General features: G+C 43.1%; 1 protein-coding gene across 2 annotated transcripts; it reads left to right on the top strand.

Moving 5' to 3' along the window:
• Positions 1-1,019: 1,019 nt before the first annotated feature.
• On the top strand, positions 1,020-18,967 carry LOC124046135 (trophinin associated protein). Of its 2 annotated transcripts, none has more exons than XM_046366191.1 (14): positions 1,020-1,183; positions 1,511-1,620; positions 1,812-2,139; positions 2,405-3,053; positions 3,200-3,321; positions 11,595-11,646; positions 12,964-13,101; positions 13,310-13,458; positions 13,724-13,778; positions 17,154-17,212; positions 17,399-17,494; positions 17,619-18,078; positions 18,252-18,469; positions 18,728-18,967. In XM_046366191.1, the coding sequence occupies exons 2-14, from the start codon at positions 1,559-1,561 to the stop codon at positions 18,800-18,802; spliced, it is 2,463 nt and encodes an 820-aa protein (XP_046222147.1). In that variant the 5' UTR covers positions 1,020-1,183; positions 1,511-1,558; the 3' UTR covers positions 18,803-18,967. The 2 variants fall into 2 exon arrangements, with proteins under 2 accessions (XP_046222147.1, XP_046222146.1); XM_046366190.1 differs by having other exon boundaries at positions 1,803-2,139.
• The last annotated feature ends 3,183 nt before the right edge of the window (positions 18,968-22,150 follow it).

The raw sequence follows: 22,150 nt of genomic DNA, 5'->3' as shown, positions 1-22,150 counted from the left end.
GGTCCTACAGGCCCTCGTTTTGTCGCACCTGAACTACTGTCCAGTCGTGTGGTCAGGTGCCAAAAAGAGCGACTTGGGATAATTACAACTGGCCCAAAACAGGGCAGCATGGCTGGCCCTTTAATGTACACGTAGAGCTAACATTAATAATATGCATGTCAATCTCTCATGGCTCAAAGTAGAGGAGAGAGTGACTTCAATACTACTTGTTTTTGTAAGTATTGACATGTTGAATGCACCGAGCTGTCTGTTTAAACTACTAGCACACAGCTCGTACACTCATACCCCACACGACATGCCACCAGAGGTCCCTTCACAGTCCCCAAGTCCAGAACAGACTATGGGAGGCGCACAGTACTACATAGAGCCATGACTACATGGAGCTCTATTCCACATCAAGTAACTCACGCAAGTAATACAATCAGATTTAAAAATCTTATAACAATATACCTTATGGAACAGCGAGGACTGTGAAGAGTCACACACACATGCACAAATACACACATACAAACATACATAACATGCACACTATACACACGCGTACACAGTTATGGCCGGAGGGCACACACTTAATGTATTGTGAAATCTGTTGTAAAATGTATTTTAATGTTTCAAATGTTTATTATAATGTATTAAATGTATTAAATGTATTAATTATAATGTATAAAAAAAAATGTAATGCCTTAATTTTTGTTGAATAACAGGAAGAGTAGCTGCTGCCAAGGCATAATACATACAAATACAAATGACAGGTTGAAAAGAAGAATACTAATATACAGAATACTAATATTTATATGTAACCAGGGGTGCGACTTGAAGCTCTGAAGGGGGCACAGGGACAAAGAAATTTCAGAGGGTGTGTGGGGAGGGACTCATTGGATCACATGGTGTAGCATCATGCGTCGTTTCCATGGAGTTGTTTTTGCACGCTTGATGCTGATTGGTCACAGAAAAGACGGCTCTTGAAAACAACTAGCGCAACGATTGGCTTCTAACTTTTCTGTTTTAACCAATGAAAATACTTGCTTTTTACAAACTGGAGCATGTTCAGGAAGTTTTGAGCTTGTCTTCTTATCATGCCTCTTTTGTGTTGAAAACAGAGGAAAGTCTGGGATATATTCATTATTTTTTAAGAAAACATTTTGTGAAGCAAGTAAACAATTCTCTATTTTGAAGTGTGCATGTGAGTACAGTCAGATTTTCTCTCTTGTCACGGTCAGCTACCCAGAGAGCAAGCTGCCCCTTCTCTCAGTAGCTCGCTTGAAGCTAGCAGCAACAGTACCGTTTAAATTGTTAAAAGTTTTGTGGTGTTTTCTAAGGGATTCGAATATTTCAGTGGGTTACTTGCTTTATACGACAGCTATTAAGCGAGTCATTAAACAATTCAACTAGCTAACTTGTAGCAAAGCAATTAAGCAATGTGGTTGCTGTTTTTGTCTCTAAAAAGTATATGCTCTTGCCAACTGTGTTAGCTAGCATGCTGAATTATGTTAACTAACATTTGGTTCAGGGTTTGTTATTTACAGAATTCTGTTGAAACTCTCTGACTGAGCCAACGATGGATTCCTCTCCGATTCTGCGTCAGCATAGTCAGAACAAAATCCTGAAAAACCATTCAAGGTAGGCCTACAGAGTATGAACAACTAACGAGTCAATTGTGCTTTATGTTGGCGGTCGCCGCTCCCTAATGATGCATGGCCACTGTTTATCAAGTACTGTTGATAAGTTAACCTGAATTAAAAACACTGAATACACTGCCTGGAAAGTATATATGTCTGTCTACATTGACTGTAAATCTCCAGTCCAAACAGAATGAAGATCAACAGAATGACAGCAGACCCCAAACCAGGTTCTAAACACCCGTCTGTACCCCACCCTGGCAAACACCCCTCTGTACCCCACCCTGGCAAACACCCCTCTGTACCCCACCCTGGCAAACACCCCTCTGTACCCCATGGACACCATTCCAAACGAGGGACTGAGAACAAGGTCCCAGCAGCAACCTCAGACAAAGACCCTAAGCCCCCTGTAAGACCACTGGGCATCAGCAGGCTGCCAGTGCTTGCTAAATCCCTGCCCCTTCAGACGCCCTCTGACTTCACCCAGTCACACAAGAGATGGGAGGAGAACTCTCTAGCGGTAAGAACTATAGATAGATTCTAAATGCATAACCCAATTATTGTTATATGGTAAACCCATTGCTTCAAATGAAATATATCACTGATTCTGGTCCGATATTAAGCCAAATTTCTGCATTAAAAAGTATGTGCGATGGGGAGTGTTTCTTAACCAGGAATAGCCCTAACTTTGTTGAGAAACCGGCCCTGAAAGTGTATCTTACTAGCATTACTGTCAGTGCTAAGGGATGTCATTTATATTTTTGTTCTTATCTGTTTTCCTAAAGGGTAAAGCAAAGAGGAAGAAGCCAAACACCAAGCCTGTACCTTTCAACTTCACCCATCCTAGAGCCAACCGAATGGGGGCAACGAACCAGAGGAGGCCGCTGGTTGCTCAAACCACCCAACCTGAAAATACTTTTAGCACTGCTGCCAGCCATAAAACAAGACCCACAACGACAGCTAAACTACCCAGTTCCGTCCCACAAACTCATAACAAGGCCCGAACAAAGTCAACAGTAGATCTCGCTGCTCGACTCCCTACACTCGCACAACACTTGGCGGCCAGAAAAGAAGGTCCAGAGCTAGCAGGCATCTTGTCACATCACGATGGAGAAGAATGGAAGACTCATTGGCCCCAGGCTTCCAGTGCTGCCACCTCCATGCCTTTGTCTCAACATCTGAAACCAAAGGCACAGCCTTCTTCAGACAATCCATTTCACGGATCTGGATCGGGACAGCTTGGTCTTTCCAGACCTCCCAGTTCATTTGGTCCTGGCTCAGGTCTATCGTCCATTGCTTTCTCATTTAGCAGTGACTCCTCCACTACCTCAGCCAAGCCCACTGCCCTCAGTACGGAAGCCTGCAGGGGCCATTTGGACACGCTCAGCATCAAAGATCTTTCCGAGCCTGGCCAGTTATTAAGTAGCACCGCTGGTGAGTTCAGAGCTCATCATATAGCTGCAGTGTCATGGTGTTTGTTCTCTCTCCCTTGTCTCTAGATTTTCTACGTTTTTGTCATCTTCAGATTTATATTTAGTTTTTGAAATTGTGTTCCATTGTCCCTTGTGTATGTGTTCCAGGGCGTGTGGAGGCCTTCTCTTCTGACCCCTTTGCCCTACGTAGTATCCTGCAGAATATCGGAGTCAATGCTGCTGGGGCTTCTATGTCTAGCCGTCCCTCTACAAAAGCCTATAACAACATGGTGAGTTGTCCTAAGGTTCCTTTACACAGCAGACCTGGTACTCTATTAGATTGAGAGACACAGGAGAGGAGTGCTTCTTTGGTTATATACTGAACAAAAATATAAACGCAACAAAATAAAAAAAATCCAAATGCACAAAAACCTTTTCTCAAATTTTGTGCACAAATGTGTTTACATCCCTGTTAGTGAACATTTCTCCCTTGCTATGATAGTCCATCCAACTGGCATTTCAAGAAGCTGATTAAACAGCACAATTATTACACAGGTGCTCCTTGTGCTGGGGGACAATAAAAGGCAACTCTAAAAGGGAGATTTTGGGCTACCATTACCTGTCTGTAATGTTTAGCATTAGCATTACTTATCGTTAGCAGTCCTTATAGCGTAGGCATGTTGACACCCTGTCCTTGAGCCTTCTCTTCGTACGTCCTATGTAAAAGCACCCACGTGGTCACTTCAGCTTGTACACCACATATGTAGTGTTGCAGTTGACAAATTATTGAACTTTATAGGTTCCAGGTCCACACGTGTCCCTGAATGTATTTGTTTTTTACAATGTGATTGCAGTGAATGCAGTTACCACATGGGAAGTTGCCTCTGGGCTTGGGGATCCAACTTGGTTTAGTTACTGGGATGAGTTCACTGTGCACCAACTTATCCTTGAGAGCAGGGGCCCTTCTGTAAGAGAATGCTGGGAGTTCAGTGAACACATCGCACAGAGTAGGATCACATTCAGTGATGCTCCAATTGCATTTAATGATGTTCTTAACTAACCCTGGCTGCGTCGAGTCACAAAGTAGATTGGTTTGGGGTTTTGAGGCCTCTGTGTGTGTTTGAGAAGACTTTCTCTTTCCAGAGATTGAGCTTTGGTGAGAGACAGGTTTAACAGGCTAGGTTTGTATCCCCGTTGCTGAAACCTAAAATGCATTTCCACAGCCTTTTTCCCCAAAATCCTCCTCCCGATCACAAATATGGTGCAGCTTTTGAAATTGCTCGAACAGAATGTCCCTAATCAGACTAGCGGGGTGAAAATAGTCCACCCTGAGGATAGTATTGCGGTCCATACTTTTCCTGTATATGGTGGTGTGGAGTGAGCCATCCCGAGTTAAGATTTTTAGAAGCAGAAATGTAAATTCCTTTTGCCTGTATTCTACACTCAGTTTAAAATTCTCATTGCGGGAATTAACATAGTTGTGTATTTCGAACTATTCATTTTCTGATGCAGAGAACATTCAAGGGACATCATCAATGTATCTGTCATACAATAAAAAAGGGTTAGCAGACCAGAGAATTAACTTCTAGTCCCCAAAAAACCTTCTGTTGTCTGAAGAGCTTGTCCTGGAAAATAAACACCTTTATCTGGCCTAAGTTGGAGATAATGCTTTAAAGCCTCCAGACCTTCATTGTGTACAATATTGTTGTAGGGATTCAACATCCATTGTTACCAAATAGGAAGATCCAACATCTTTCATCTCAGATGGCATGTTAAGAGTGTGAGTCTTATCTTCAAGGAAAAGGGAGAGTTTGGAAACAAGCTATATTGATTTCTACATGAATCCTTTTGTGTCCAAACTCTCCTCTTTCCTTTCCTTTTAGTGTTCTCTGAATCAGAAAATGAATTGTAAGAATTCTACAACTATAGAAGTGTCAAATTCTCATTGAGGGAATTGACAGAGTTTAGAATACAGTCAAATGGAAACTCTTAAAATCTCACTCCACACCACCATTTGCAGGAAAAGTATGGACCACAATACTATCCTTGGGGAGGGTAAGTTTTCACCCCGCAAGTCTAATAACACTCCCTTTGGACAATTTCAAAGGCTCTCTGGAAAGAGAGTTTTCTCAAACACACTCACAGACCTCAACCCAAACCAAACTACTTTGTGACCCGCCACAGCCAGGAGGCAGCCAGGGTTAAGGACATCATCAAACGCAATTGGAGCATAACTGAAAGTGCGACGTGTTCACTGCACCCCTGGCATTCTCTCGCAGAAGGGCCCCTACCCTCAAGGATAAGTTGGTGCACAGCGACCTCACACCAGTAACTAAGCCAAGTTGGCTTCCCAAACCCAGAGGCAACTTCCCATGTGGTAACCACATTCACTGCCATCACATTGTAAAAACAAATACATTCAGGGACACTTGTGGACCTGGAACCCATAAAGTTCAATCATTTGTCAACTGCAACACTACCTATGTAGTGTACAGGCTGGTGTGCCCACGTGGGGGCTTTTATATAGGACGTACTAAGAGAAGGCTAAAGGACAGGGTGTCTGAGCATGCCTATGCTATAAGGGCTGCTAATGACAAGTATCCTATGGCTAAACATTACAGACAGGTTGGCCATGGCAGCCCAAACTCTCTGAAAGCCACGGCCATTGAGGTGGTTCCCAGTTCAAATTAAATGTTTGTCACACCTTACAGTGAAATACTTACTTACAAGCCCTTAACCAACAATGCCGTTTTAAGAAAATACCTAAAATGGTAACAAATAATTAATGAGCAGCAGTAAAATAACAATAGAGGCTATATACAGGGGGTGTCGGTACCGAGTCAATATGCGGGGGCACTGGTGTCGAGGTAATATGTAGAATTATTAAAGTGACTATGAAAAGATAATAACAGTAGCAGCTCGAGGTCGACCGATTATGATTTTTCAATACCGATTATTGGATGACCCCAAAAAAACGATACCAATTAAATCGGACGATTTTATTTAAAAAATATATATATTAAAAAAACTATTTGTAATAATGACAATTACAACAATACTAAAGTAACACTTATTTTAACTTAATATAATACATAAATAAAATCTATTTAGCCTCAAGTAGATAATGAAACATGTTCAATTTGGTATAAATAATGCAAAAACCGTGTTAGAGAAGAACGTTAAAGTGCAATATGTGCTATGTAAGAAAGCTAACCTTTCAGTTCCTTGCTCAGAACATGAGAACATATGAAAGCTGGTGGTTCCTTTTAACATTAGTCTTCAATATTCCCAGGTAAGAAGTTTTAGGTTGTAGTTATTATAGGACTATTTCCCTCTATACCATTTGTATTTCATTAACCTTTGGCTATTGGATGTTCTTATAGGCACTTTAGTATTGCCAGTGTAACAGTATAGCTTCCTTCCCTCTCCTCGCTCCTTCCTGGGCTCAAACCAGCAACACAACGACCACAGCCACCACATCGAAGCAGCGTTACCCATGCAGAGCAAGGGAAACAACCACCCCAAGGCACAGAGGGAGTGAAGTTTGAAACGCTATCAGTGCACGTTAATTAGCCAGCCATTTCACTTCGGTCACACCAGCCTCATCTCGGGAGTTGATCGGTTTGAAGTCATAAACAGCGCAATGCTTGACGCACAACGAAGAGCTGCTGACAAAACGCACGAAAGTGCTGTTTGAATGAATGTTTACGCGCCTGCTACCGCTCAGTCAGATACTTGTATGCTCAGTCAGATTATATGCAACACAGGACACGCTAGATAATATCATCAACCATGTGTAGTTAACTAGTGATTATGATTGATTGTTTTTTATAAGATAAGTTTAATGCTAGCTAGCAACTTACCTTGGCTTACTGCATTTGCGTAACAGGTAGTCTCCTTGTGGAGTGCAACGAGAGGCAGGTCGTTATTGCGTTGGACTAATTGACTGTAAGGTTACATGATTGGATCCCCCGAGCTGACAAGGTGAAAATCTGTCTTTCTGCCCCTGAACGAGGCAGTTAACCCAACGTTCATAGGTTGTCATTGAAAATAAGAATGTGTTCTTAACAGACTTGCCTAGTTCAATAAAGATCAAATAAAGGTGTGTAAAAAAAATGGCGCCCAGAAATACCGATTTCCGATTGTTATGAAAACTTGAAATCAGCCCAAATTAAACGGCCATTCCGATTAATCGGTCAACCTCTAGTAGCAGCAGCGTAGAAGGGTCAGAGACCTGACCCTGGTGAAATGTAAATGGTCTGGGTAGGCATTTGATTAGATGTTCAGGTGTCTTATGGCTTTGGGGTAGAAGCTGTTTAGAAGCCTTTTGGACTTGGCGCTCCGGTACCGTTTGCTGTGCGGTAAGCAGAGAGAAAAGTCCATGACTAGGATGGCTGGAGGATTTGACCATTTTTAGGACCTTCCTCTGACACTGCCTGTTATAGAGGTCCTGGATGGCAGGAAGCTTGGCCCCGGTGATGTTCTGGGCCGTACACACTACCCTCTGTAGTGCCTTGCGGTCCGAGGTTGAGCAGGTGCCATATTAGGCATTGATGCAACCCGTCAGGATGCTCTCGAAGGTGCAGCTGTTAAACCTTTTGGGGATCTGAGGACCCATGCCAAATCTTTTGTCGTGCCCTCTTTACGACTGTGTGCTTGGACCATGTTAGTTTGTTGGTGATTTGGACATCAAGGAACTTGAAGCTCTCAAACTGCTCCACACAGCCCCGTCGATGAGAATGGGGGTGTGCTCCTCCCCCTTTTCATGTAGTCCCCAATCAACTCCTTTGTCTTGATCATGTTGAGGGAGAGGTTGTTGTCATTGTACCACACGGTCAGGTCTCTGACCTCAGGCTTTATCATGGTTGTCGGTGATCAGGCCTACCACTGTTGTGTCATCTGCAAACTTAATGATGGTGTTGGAGTCGTGCCTGGCCGTGCAGTCATGAGTGAACAGGGAGTACAGGAGGGGACTGAGCACGCATCCCTGATAGGACCCAGTGTTGATGATCAGCGTGGCGGATATGTTGTTAACTAACTTTAACACCTGGGCGAGGCCATCAGGAAGCCCAGGATCCAGTTGCAGAGGGAGGTGTTTGGTCCCAGGGTCCTTAGCTTAGTGATGAGCTTTGAGGTGGTGTTGAACGCTGAGCTTTAGTCAATGAATTGTCTCAAATATTTAATGTTCAGGATCTTTAAACTAAGGGCCACTGTATTGCCAGGTCTAAATGAGGAAATGTACAGTGCTTTGCAAAAGTATTCACACCCTTGGTGTTTTTCCTATTTTGTTGCATTACAACCTGTAATTTAAATGGATTTTTATTTGGATTTCATGTAATGGACATACACAAAATAGTTCAAATTGCTGAAGTGAAATGAAAAAATGTACAAACCACTTTTCTGTTTTTTTAAAATGTATTCACCCCCTTTGCTATGAAGCCCCTAAATAGCATTTGGTGCAACCAATTACCTTCAGAAGTCACATAATTAGTTAGATTACACACAGGTGGACTTTTTTTAAGTGTCACATGATCTCAGTATATATACACTTGTTCTGGAAGGCCCCTGAATCTGCAACACCACTAAGCAAGGGGCACCACCAAGCAAGCAGCACCATAAAGACCAATGAGCTCCCCAAAAAGGTCAGGGACAAAGTTGTGGAGAAGTACAGATCATGGCTGGGTTATAAAAAATAGCAGAAACTTTGAACATCCCACAGAGGACCATTAAATCCATTATAAAAAATATAAAAAATGGAAAGAATATGGCACCACAACAAACCTGCCAAGAGTGGGCCGCACACAAAAACTCACAGACCCCAGGCATGGAGGGCATTAATCAGAGAGTCAACAAAGAGACCAAAGATAACCTTGAAGGAGAAGCAAAGATTCACAGTGGAGATTGGAGTATCTGTCCATAGGACAACTTTAAGCCATACACTCCACAGGGCTGGGCTTTATGGAAGAGTGACCAGAACAAAGCCATTGCTTAAAGAAAATAAAAAGCAAACATTTAGTGTTCGCCAAAAGGCATGTGGGAGACTCCCCAAAGATATGGAGGATGGTAATTCTGGTCTGACGAGACTAAAATATAGCTTTTTGCTCATCAAGGAAAACACTATGTCTGGTACAAACCCAACACCTCTCATCACCCCGAGAATACCATCCCCACAGTGAAGCATGGTGGTGGCAGCATCATGCTGAGGAAATGTTTTTCATTGGCAGAGACTGGGAAACTGGTCATAATTGAAGGATTGATGGATGGTTCACAAGAAAATTATATTTTGCATCTTCAAAGCGGTAGGCATGTTGTGTAAATCAAATGATACAAAGTCCCAAAAAAATCTATTTTGATTCCAGGTTGTAAGACAGCAAAATAGGAAAAATGCCAAGGGGGTGAATACTTTCGCAAGCCACTATTATTATCCCTTCCTGTAAGAGATATGTGGTTAATACACTACTCAAAAAAATAAAGGGAACACTTAAACAACCCAATTTAACTCCCAAGTCAATCACACTTCTGTGAAATCAAATTGTCCACTTAGGAAGCAACACTGATTGACAATACATTTCACATGCTGTTGTGCAAATGGAATAGACAATAGGTGGAAATTATATGCAATTAGCAAGACACCCCCAATAAAGGAGTGGTTCTGCAGGTGATAACCAAAACCACTGTTTTGGTCACTTTTGAATGCTGGCGGTGCTTTCACTCTAGTGGTAGCATGAGACGGAGTCTACAACCCATACAAGTGGCTCAGGTAGTGCAGCTCATCCAGGATGGCACATCAATGCGAGCTTTGGCAAGAAGGTTTGCTGTGTCTGTCAGTGTAGTGTACAGAGCATGGTGGCGCTACCAAGAGAAAGGCCAGAACATCAGGAGACGTGGAGGAGGCCGTAGGAGGGCAACAACCCAGCAGCAGGACCGCTACCTCCGCCTTTGTGCAAGAGGAGCACTGCCAGAGCCCTGCAAAATAACCTCCAGCAGGCCACAAATGTGCATGTGTCTGCTCAAACGGTCAGAAACAGACTCCATGAGGGTGGTATGAGGGCCCGACGTCCACAGGTGGGGGTTGTGCTTACAGCCCAACACCGTGCAGGACGTTTGGCATTTGCCAGAGAACACCAAGATTGGCAAATTCGCCACCGGCGCCCTGTGCTCTTCACAGATGAAAGCAGGTTCACACTGAGCACATGACAGACGTGACAGAGTCTGGAGATGCCATGGAGAACGTTCTGCTGCCTGCAACATCCTCCAGCATGACCGGTTTGGCAGTGGGTCAGTCATGGTGCGGGGTGGCATTTCTTTGGGGGGCCGCACAGCCCTCCATGTGCTCACCAGAGGTAGCCTGACTGCCATTAGGTACCGAGATGAGATCCTCAGACTGCTTGTGAGACCATATGCTGGTGCGGTTGGCCCTGGGTTCCTCCTAATGCAAGACAATGCTAGACCTCATGTGGCTGGAGTGTGTCAGCAGTTCCTGCAAGAGGAAGGCATTGATGCTATGGACTGGCCTGCCCGTTCCCCAGACCTGAATCCAATTGAGCACATCTGGGACATCATGTCTCGCTCCATCCACCAACGCCACGTTGCACTACAGACTGTCCAGGAGTTGGCGGATGCCAGGTCTGGGAGGAGATCCCTCAGGAGACCATCTGCCACCTCATCAGGAGCATGCCCAGGCATTGTAGGGAGGTCATACAGGCACGTGGAGGCCACACACACTACTGAGCCTCATTTTGACTTGTTTTAAGGACATTTCATCAAAGTTGGATCAGCCTGGAGTGTGGTTTTCCACTTTCATTTTGAGTGTGACTCCAAATCCAGACCTCCATGGGTTGATACATTTGATTTCCACTGATAATTTTTGTGATTTTGTTGTCTGCACATTCAACTATGTAAAGAAAAAAGTAGTTAATAAGAATATTTCATTCATTCAGATCTAGGATGTGTTATATTAGTGTTCCCTTTATTTTTTTGAGCAGTGTACATTTTTTTGTTCTCCAATCTTAAGATTAGTAGCAAGAGCTTGTGTACAGTTTTTTTTTTTCCTTTTATGATATTGCATTTCTTTTGTGGTGTTCCATTCTCGTTATGCCATGTTTGTCTTTGTATCTTGAATGTTTTTTATCCTTAAGTCTTTTTTTGCTTTATCAACTACATATGTTAATGAATTGAGTCACTTCCTGTGAGAGTTGGGTTATACAACAGTTTGTCCACCACTATTCTTTGTCACCCTGATGGAGGCTGCAAGGCATCGGTGGGTTTTATTCTTACCATACATTAGGCGTTGTTATTTTTCCACTACATGAGATACTTGATTTTGTTTGCACAAAGACTGTTCCGGCATTGTTTACTATCCAGCATCAACTTATTTTTGTTCTATTAGATTGAGGTTGCCTGGCGCAATGGAACCAATAGAATAGTCAGTAATCAAACACTCAACGTATTTGAAAGAAAACAAATACCAATTGAAGTGAACCCAGATCTGCAGGGTTTTTACTGACTGTTGTGTGTCCAAAATCAGCCTGTGAACTAACTTGAAGTGATCTTTCCTCTGCAGCCCCAGAGAGTGTCCATCATGAAGAGTCAACAGAAGACTGCACCCTCTGCAGGTCAGTGGTAGTATTACTGGACATTTCCAAGCTGCATATAACGGTTTATGTACTGCTGATATAAACTCAGCAAAAAAAGAAATGTCCCTTTTTCAGGACCCCTGTCTTTCAAAAGATAATTAGTAAAAATCCAAATAACTTCACAGATCTTCATTGTAAAGGGTTTAAACACTGTTTCCCATTCTTGTTCAATGAAACATAAACAATGAATTAACATGCACCTTTGGAACAGTCGTTAAGACGGTAACAGCTTACAGACGGTGGGCAATTAAGGTCACAGTTATGATAACTTAGGACACTAAAGAGGCCTTTCTACTGACTCCGAAAAACACCAAAAGAAACATGACCAGGGTTCCTGCTCATCTGCGTGAACGTGCCTTAGGCATGCTGCAAGGAGGCATGAGGACTGCAGATGTGGCCAGAGCAATAAATTGCAATGTCTGTACTGTGAGACGCCTAAGACGGCGCTACGGGGAGACCGGAAGGACAGCTGATCGTCCACACAGTGGCATATCATGTGTAACAACACCTGCACAGGATCGGTACACCCGAACATCACACCTGCGGGACAAGTACAGGATGACAACAACAGCTGCCCAAGTTACACCAGGAACGAATAATCCCTCCATCAGTGCCCAGACTGTCCGCAATAGGCTGAGAGAGGCTGGGTTGAAGGCTTGTAAGCCTGTTGTAAATGCAGGTCCTCACCAGGCATCAACCTCAACAACGTTGCCTATGGGCACAAACCCATCGTTGCTGGACCAGACAGGACTGACAAATTTCTCTTCACTGACGAGTCGCGGTTTTGTCTTACCAGGAGCGATGGTCGGATTCGCGTTTATCGTCAAAGGAATGAGCGTTACACCGAGGCCTGTACTCTGGAGCGGGATCGATTTGGAGGTGGAGGGTCTGTCATGGTCTGGGGCGGTGTGTCACAGCATCATTGGATTTTGCCCCCCCCTTTTTCTTTTTCTTCAGGGACACAATATTCCATTTCTGTTAGTCACATGTCTGTGGAACTTGTTCAGTTTGTCTCAATTGTAGAATCTTATGTTCTTACAAATATTTACACATGTTAAGTTTGCTGAAAATAAACACAGTTGACAGTGAGAGGATGTTTCTTTTTTTGCTGAGTTTAGCATTGACATTGAAGGCTATTTCCGTGTGGAAATGTTGCATGTTGCACCCCTTTAAAAACACAATTTGCGCTGATCTGTTTAATTAGCCAGCCTATTCAAACTCCTACTCCAGCTCAATCTAAGGGTCTAGGATAGGCTAGCAAGTCTGTACCCTTTTATGTTCTTGAATTGTTTATAGGTCCCGTGAGATCTATTCAGTTCTCCCCTGAGCCTTCAGCCCTCAACAGCATCCTTCAGAATGAAGGGGTCACCTACCCTCTGCAGCCCCAGAGAGTGTCTGTCATGAAGAGTCACCAGAAGATTGCAGCCTCGGCAGGTCCGTGGTAGTACTACTTGAACATGTTCCATCTTTGAGCACGTTTTGAAGAGCAAAGTGTAGAAATGCCTGCAAACTAGCTTACTACTGCTTCATTATCATGGTGCAAAAATATTCATTGTAAAGAAGCTTTCTAGCTTCAACCAGTGCTAAAAGAAAGAAAAAAAAGTTTAATATGTCTGTAACCTTGTATGTGCTTGTGTTCCAGGTCCAGGACGGAGTGTCCCGTTCACCCCAGACCCCACGGCCCTGAGGAGCATCCTGCAGAATGAAGGGGTGACAGCTGGGGGAATGCTGGGGGCCACACCACAACGCACCTCTGTCTGCCCCTCTGGCAGGGGAACCTCCATCTACACTGTGAGTTAATATTTTGATCGATAAATGTATTTAAAATGTAGGATTTGATAATGCATATAAAGCCTCTCCAGCCAGGGTGAAAACAACTTTATATGCATTTCAATTAAGATTTAAAAGTCATTGCCATAGTACTGCCTCATGTCCTTATTTCTCATGTCATGTCTCCTTAGTGCTGCATGAAACAGTCAGCCACAGTTTACTGATGAGTATAGAGAGGCTTTAGGAATATAAACAGAATATTCACTGTGGTGCTTTACCTTTCCAGGCTCAGAGAGTACCTGTCACAAAGAGTTGCACTGAAGCATCTGGAGGACCTCTGGGTAAGTTATACTGAACAAAAATATAAAGGCAACATTTAACAATTTCAAAGATTTTACTCAGTTACAGTTCATAGACGGAAATCAGTCAATTGAGTAAAATTCAGTAGGCCCTAATCTATAGATTTCACATGACTGGGTCTGGGTGCAGCCATGGGTGGGCCTGGCAGGGCATAGGTCCACCCACTTGGTTGGATGTACCGCCAAATTCTTAAAAATGACGTCGGAGGCGGCTTTTGGTTAAGTTCTCTGGCAACAGCTCTGTTGGACATTCCTGAAGTCAGCATGCCAATTGCACGCTCCCTCAACTAGACATCTGTGGCATTGTCTTGTGTGACAAAACTGCACATTTTAGAGTGGCCTTTTATTGTCCACAGGACAAGGTTCACCTGTGTAATGATCTTGCTGTTTAATCAGCTTCTTGATATGCCACACCTGTCAGGTGGATGGACTATCTTGGCAAATGAGAAATGCTCACTAACAGGGATGTAAACCATTTTGTGCACAAAATTAGAGAGAAAGATGCTTTTTGTGCATATGGAACATTTCTGGGATCTTTTATTTCAGCTCATGAAAAATGGGACCAACACTACCTGTTGCGTTTTATATTTTTGTTCAGTATAGTTACAGTGCATTGGGAAAGTATTCAGACTTTTTCCACATTTTGTTACGTTACAGCCTTTTCCTCATCAATCTACACACAATATCCCGCAATGACAAAGCAAAAACGATTTAGACATTTTTGCAAATGTATTAAAATATATAAACAGATGCCTTATTTACATAAGTATTCAGACTCTTTCCTCTGAGACTTTAAATTGAGCTCAGGTTCATCCTGTTTCCATTGATCATCCTTGAGATGTTTCTACAACTTGATTGGAGTCCACCTAAGGTAAATGAAAATGACTGGAAATTATTTGGAAAAGCACACACCTGTCTATATAAGGTCCCACAGTCGACAGTGCATGTCAGAGCAAAAACCAAAGCCATGAGGTCAAAGGAATTGTCCGTAGAGCTCCGAGACAGAATTGTTGTCGAGGCACAGATCTGGGAAGGGTACCAAAACATTTTCTGCAGCATTGAAGAAGGTCCCCAAGAATACATTGTCCTCCATCATTCTTAAATGGAAACATTTATGGTCACTCTGACAGAGCTCACGATTTCCTCTATGGAGATGGGAGAACCTTCCAGAACGACAACCATCTCAGCAGCACTCTACCAATCAGGCCTTTATGGTAGAGTGGCCAGACGGAAGCCACTCCTCAGTGAAAGGCACATGACAGCACGCTTGGAGTTTGACAAAAGGCTCCTAAATGACTCTGACCTTGAGAAAAAATATATTTGGTCTGAATGCCAAGCGTTATGTTTGGAGGAAACCTGTCCCCATCCCCACGGTGAAGCATGGTGGTGGCAGCATCATGCCGTGGGAATGTTTTTCAATGGAGTGGCAGGAACTGGGAGACTGAGGGAAAGATGAACAGAGAAAAGTAGAGAGATCCTTGATGAAAACCTGCTCAGAACTTCAGACTGACTGGGGCCAAGTTTCACCTTCCAACAGGACAACAACCATAAGCACACAGCCAAGATAACACAGGAGTGGCTTCAGGACAAGTCTCTGAATGTTCTAGAGTGGCCCGCACAGAGCCCGGACTTGAACCCGATCAAACATTTCTGGAGACTTGAAAATAGCTGTGCAGCATTGCTCCCCATACAACCTAACAAGAGTATGAGATGATCTGCAGAGAAGAATTGGAGAAACTCTCCAAATACAGGTGTGCCAAGCCTGTAGCGTCATACACAAGAAGACTAATCGCAAGCAAAGGTGCTTCAACAAAGCACTGAGTAAATGATCTAAATACTTTGTTTTCTACAAACTTGTTTCGCTTTGTCATTTATGAGGAATTGTGTGTAGATTGATAAGGATTTTTTTAATTTTTTAAATCAATTTTAGAATAAGGCTGTAAAGTAATAAAACGTGGAAAAAGTGAAGGTCTGAATACTTCCCGAATGCCCTGTCTATGCTACTGTTTTCTATCGCCAGATATTCACCGGTTTGTCCCTCCTCTTGGGTCTGTGTTACTCAGGGGCCTTGAGGGGAAAAATGTATTTGCTACGACTAATATGTGGTTGTTCTACCCAGCTATCTTAAGAGGAATGCACCAAAGTGTAAGTCGCTCTGGATAAGAACGTCTGCTAAATGACACAAATGTAAATGTTCAAATGTTATGTCTGTCTTTATAACTTGATCTGAGCCCAATACTACATACCTGGTTTGAGGAGTTAGCGAGGTATCTTTGGTCAACCGGTACCATTTCTTTAGCCAGGTACATTTCTATGTTAACGAATCCTTAAGGACTAACTTGCTCCAGGGCAGGCTAACTACATTTATCCTGAATGAAGTGTGAGCTGTGAGTTGAGGACCAATGAAGTCCTATTCCCTCACTATCGCAAAGATTGCTTCGTTATCCCCGTCATTTATGGAACACAACTGATTGAGTATTCTCTTTTTTGTGTTAAATGTTAAAATTCCTATCACATTTAGTAATGACAGAATGCATTTGAATCTTCACGCACAGTAAAACTTTTATATGACAGTTACAAGCCTGCTAGAGTTGGTGGTCCTCTGAAGAGTATCCTATGAAGCAAGCTGGATCTCCTGAGGGTTTTCTCAAGTTAACCAGCTTCAGTTAGTTTCACATTCCAGCTCAGGCTTCATCCTTACTAAGACGGGGAATACTGCTTGTGAAGTAGGATTGTTCTTGTGCCATCTTCATTGTATTACTTATCGTTAATGCCGTCTTTGGTGTGCTTATCAATGCACAAGCGCCCCCCCCCCCCCCACCACACTTTATCGATATTTGTATTACATTACATGAAGTTACAAATGTATTCTGTCATTACTAAATGTGTAATGTGATATATTTTAACAACTTTTTTTTGCACAGGAAAAACATTTTGAGTAATAAAATATTGAATAATTAATCTTCCCCAAATGAAGGGGATGATGATGCAATCTTTGCAACGGAGTGAATCTGATTGGTCTTCAACTTGCGTTTGTCATTGCATTCAGGGTAAGTAGAGTTAGTTAGCCAGCCCCAGAGCAGGTTAGCTCTGAAGGATTAGTTTCCAAAGACATGTACCTGGCTAAAATGTGACGCACTTCCGCATGACTGTTTTTCTTTTAAATTGTACTTATTTATTTATTTAATCCTGATATGAACTCTGAGTTGACCACAGTTGCTAACTCCTCAAACCTGCTTCGTAGGATACCCCTCCGTCTCTGTGTTATGAAGTAGTCTGTCGCTGTCCGTCTGTCAATATGATCTGTCCGTCTGTCAATATGATCTATCTGTCTGTCCCTCTCGTCAATGATGCCAGTCGGCCAGAAGTGGACACCCCAGCGGGTCCCTGACACCAGGCATCAGCCCATGTCCATGGTAAGTATGTTACAGTAGACTTTTCACTCGTATGTCCATGGTCTGTATGTAGATTTTTTTTATTTTGAACTGTCAACACTAAAGTGGCACCTTCTCAGCAAATGTTGCCCATGGTGGAATCAAACTGACAATCCTGATATTGCCAGCACCGTAGATGCTCTAACTCACTGAGCCATCTTTTTTCAGGGGAGGCACCTGTCTGCCCACCGGACCCCCTATGCATGCTCTCCTAGACTCTGGGGCCTCCAGGGCCACAACCGAGATCTGGAGACACACAAGGAGGTGAGGACGAAGGCTTACTAATGGAATATATATATATATCCTACACCACATGACTGAATTAGGTTGCTAACGTCTATTTTATAATGTTGAGTCAGTTAAGTCATTGAGTGTATGTTTGTTGCAGGAGGTTGTTCAGAGATTATTCAAGGAGACGGACCAAGAGGAAGATGGGATAGACAACAGAGAGCTGGACGAAGACCCCGCTGAGACCCGAGCTGACAAGGACCAAGAGGAGGAGGAGGAAGAGCAAAATAACACTGGAAGAGGACTCCCGACCTTCTTTCAAGCCCCACACAGGGAATCTGTTATTTTCTTCTCAACGGGGAAGAAGCTGCTCAGAGCAGCTCCAGCACAAGAACAGGAAAGCCCTGTGGCTGGATTTCTGGCGGGAGGTGGGCCCCTGGAGAAGTGTTGGCCTGGGGCCAGAGCATCAGCACAGGGGACTGTCCTCGAGCTCCTGCTCCATCCAGTCAGACCCTCGTCTGGGCCAGAAGCTCTATCCACGGTTGCTACTGCAGCCGTAGCATCAGGCTTGACCAGGCCATCCAACCCCTCAGCCTTTGTCCCCCTGAGTCATCCCAGAGGTAGGACTGCTGAGACTATTTACCTTTTGATACTCCTTGTAGTGGGCAAAATCCATTGATAGATAAACATTTGATGGTTCTTATCCCATTGATGCAAAAAGTGCTTAATAAATACATTTGATTGACTGACCTCGGTCCTCTGAATGTCTAACCAGTAGCCTGTGTCTTTGCAGGTAGTATCATCATCCCAAAGAGCGGCGCTCTGAGTTCTGCTGCAGCCTTGCTCCGCCGGCGCCTCCCCTCTCTGCAGGAGCTACGTCTGGATGAGGAGGTGGCTACCTACACCACCTCCCCAGCCCCTCCCTGCTCCTCCATTGCCACCTCCTCCGGGCCCATGCAGACCCGCTGTGGAAACCCTGTGGCAGCAGCCCTGTATCTGCAGGACTACACTGTGAGTTTGGTAGCATTGTTTAATTGACATATTAGTCCTACAGGCATTTAGCCCATCTATAGCATCGGTTTCTAAGATTCCTCCAGTAGCCGAGTGATGAACAAGACTTGGAAGGGTGGCATCTTCAGACTTTCCTACCTATTGATGAGGATTCATGTTCATTGTCCAATAATCAGAAGAGCATCATTGATCATTTTGTGATAGTTCAAAGTAAATTGAAACTCTTTTCCTGTTCCTCCCTTCCTTTCTCCCCTTCAGAGTTTTCGGTCAATCATCTTGGACCCCTCGTCTGCTCTTTCCTCCCCCTGCTCCTCTCCTCTACAGGAGAGATGATGGCTTTTGCTTTGCACTGAGAATGTTAATCTTTTTATTTTTTTTGTCTGGTCTTGTTTACTGATAAAACACTGTAAAAATTACGGATTGTTAAGCAAAGACTTGAAGGAGTGTATGTATGTACAGGTAACTGCTCAAATAAAGGAAACACCAACATAATGTGTACATTGGCATACTGTAGATTCTACAAGTGTCTGGAACTCTCTTAGAAGATTGCAACACCATTCTTCCACGAGAAGTTCTATCACTTAATATTTTGTTTTTGATGCTGGTGGAAAACGCAGTCTCAGATGCCACTCCAAAAGCTCCTATAAGTTTTCGATGACTGAGATGGCGTATGGTTTACAGGTTCAACAAACCATTCAGTGACCATTCATGCTCTGGATGGGGGCATTATCATCCTATGGGGGGCATAGCCATGGTAGCCAAAAAGACCTGCCCAGAATTTTGAATGTGTATTCAGACCCCTTGACTTTTCCTACATTTTGTTACGTTACAGCCTTATTCTAAAATGGATTAAATCATATTCTTTTCATCAATCTACACATAATACCCCATAATGACAAAGCAAAAACAGTTTTTTTGGAAAAATGTATTATACATTTTAAAAACTACCTTTATTTACATAAGTTTTCAGCCCCTTTGCTATGAGACTTGAAATGAAGCTCAAGTTTATCCTGTATCCATTGATCATCCATGAGATGTTTCTACAACTTGATTAGAGTCCACCTGGGTAAATTCAATTGATTGGACATGATTTGGATTGGCACACAACTCTAAGGAATTGTCCTTAGAGCTCAGAGACAGCATTGTGTCCAGGCAGAGGTCTGAGGAAGAGTACTAAAAAAGTTATGTAGCATTGAAGGTCCCCAAGAACACAGTGGCCGCCATCATTCTTAAATGGAAGAAGTTTGGAACCACCAAGAGCTGGCTGCCCGGCCAAATTGAGCAGTCAGGTAGGTGACCAAGAACCCGGTGGTTACTCTGACAGTTCCTCTGTGGAGATGGGAGAACCTTCCAGAAGGACAACCATCTCTGCAGCACTCCACCAGTCAGGCTTTTATGGTACAGTAGCAAGATGGATGCCACTCCTCAGTAAAAAGCTCTGACCATGAGAAACAAGATTCTCTGGTCTGATGAAACCAAGATTTAACTCTTTGGCCTGAATGCCAAGTGTCACGTCTGGAGGAAACATGGCACCATCCCTACAGTGAAGCATGGTGGTGAGACTTGTCCCGAAGCCACTCCTGTGCTGAATGTCCTTGAATGGCCCAGCTAGAGCCCGGACTTGAACCCCGGGTAGCCTAGTGGTTAGAGTGTTGGACTAGTAACCGAAAGGTTGCAAGTTCAAATCCCCAAGCTGACAAGGTACAAATCTTGTCGTTCTGCTCCTGAACAGGCAGTTAACCCACTGTTCCTAGGCCGTCATTGAAAATAAGAATGTGTTCTTAATTAACTGACTTGCCGGTAAAATGTAAAAAAAAAAACATTTCTGAAGAGACCTGAAAATAGCTGTGCAGCATTGCTCCCCATCCAACCTGACAGAGTTTGAGAGGATCTGCAGATAATGGGAGAAACTCCCCAAATACAAGTGTGCCAAGCTTGTAGTGTTTATACCCAAGAAAACTCAAGGCTGCCAAAGTTAAATAAATCATTTTATTTTTGCCCGTATTTACAGTCTCCAAGAATGTGACGTTAAAAGTGTTTAATTCGAATCAAACAAAGAAAATGAATTGTCAAATCAATGTTGATATTTTCTAGACCACTGAACCCATTTGGACACTATTTAGAGTTTGTGGCTTGATCAATGTTACAAATATTTAAATTAAATGATCTTCCGGAAATGAGGAGGGGAATATGTAGATTTGATTCGATGTTTGATTGTAATTTTTCATAAAACTGGGTCAATATCGATGTCAGCATTGTTTCGTGTTAAACACTAAAGAAATGAGGCCGAAATCAGATTGTGTAGATTTCAGGGCGTGTAAAACTCGTACTATGCATGTTTTGTGAGTTTTATTATGACATGGTAGTGAAGCCCGTTGGAAACTATATTACTGAAATATAGTTTTTTTAGGTTCTGATGCACAGTGTCAACTACAGCAATCTCGCAGAGCCAGAATAGTGTCTCTTCATTTTTTTAACCAGTCTTATTTACAATGACGACCAAGAAGAGCCGCGTTAAAATGTCAAGGTAATTTCAGATTGAGCCGACGCTGCTTTTACCGTGAACGCAGTCCACGAAGGCGGGATCATTGCCTTTACATTTCAATCGAGCTATAACCTGAATTGAATCCAGCCCTCTGTGTCAACTGACTCTAGCGCTGTGTATGAAATTGCCATCTGGAATCTGAAGCCTTTAGCGGGGGAGTATGTATGACATTCCCTTTAACTGGGCTATACCGCATAACAGATGAATACCCTGGCCTGTGCTCCCACTTCTGAAGAAGAGCACGACTAGGGTCGCGTTCCAGACATCAGACACCTGTAAAGTAGTCACGCGACACACATTTACCAATTATTTAATGTTACGTCATCTACGTTGCAGTCTACATTGCAGTCATATATTGATTCAGTTAGTAACATGTAAAGCACAACAAAAGTATTTGGGAGATTTAGTGTGCGACTGCAATGTAGAACGCGACCTGTAGCGCATACCATTGGCTTTGGCAACTGTTCCGCTTGGCATGTTAAAAGATTTCGTGTGTCTTCATCTGAATTTTTCTGCCCCACAACCTCATAACAGATTACAATTTATAATGTGTGTCTACGGGTGATTGACAAACAACTTTAACATTCCCTGAAATTCTACTTGGGCCATACTCAAATTAAAGTATCTGTCTAGTGAAAATCTCACTTTTAATAGTGTATATTATGTTAACTCATCCTCATAATGTCGTCATAGACTCGTCCTATACTTGTATTTGTGGCCAAAGCATAAATTGGAGAGAAAAAGGGTTCAAACTATTTTTTTAAAACGTGTATGTCAAACTGGGCCCCGTTTCCCAAAAGCATCTTAAGGCTACGTTCATTGTTAGAGGTCTACTCGCATGAATATTTTTAATGGCTGGTATACCGCCCACACATTATGTCGTTGGGGTAGGCCCACACCATTCCAACACATAAAGGCTGCTTTTGAACATACTTAATTAAAACATTTTTGGAAGGAAAACAATTTCATGCATATTGTAATTAATTATAGGTCATATTTAACAGAAATCTGGAAACACTGGACAGTTACTTTAAAGACAGTGTTTTCAGGAAGCAAGTCATCTCTTACCACAGCCACTGTATCTCTGACACTGGGGGTGGTGGAGACCAGCAAGACTATAGTATATGTAACACATA

Source organism: Oncorhynchus gorbuscha, linkage group LG10 (assembly GCF_021184085.1).
Source record: "Oncorhynchus gorbuscha isolate QuinsamMale2020 ecotype Even-year linkage group LG10, OgorEven_v1.0, whole genome shotgun sequence".
Taxonomy (NCBI): domain Eukaryota; kingdom Metazoa; phylum Chordata; class Actinopteri; order Salmoniformes; family Salmonidae; genus Oncorhynchus; species Oncorhynchus gorbuscha.
The sequence above is the reverse complement of the archived record's forward strand: the minus strand, read 5'-3'. Positions and strand labels throughout refer to the sequence as shown.

What these genes read in the sequence shown, in the direction of transcription:
- LOC124046135 (XM_046366190.1), top strand. Translation starts at nt 1,559, where the DNA reads ATGGATTCCTCTCCGATTCTGCGTCAGCATAGTCAGAACAAAATCCTG. An exon ending in GGGGAACCTCCATCTACACT is followed by an intron (nt 13,459 to 13,723) that starts GTGAGTTAATAT and finishes TTACCTTTCCAG; the next exon opens with GCTCAGAGAGTACCTGTCAC. An exon ending in CCCCCTGAGTCATCCCAGAG is followed by an intron (nt 18,079 to 18,251) that starts GTAGGACTGCTG and finishes GTGTCTTTGCAG; the next exon opens with GTAGTATCATCATCCCAAAG.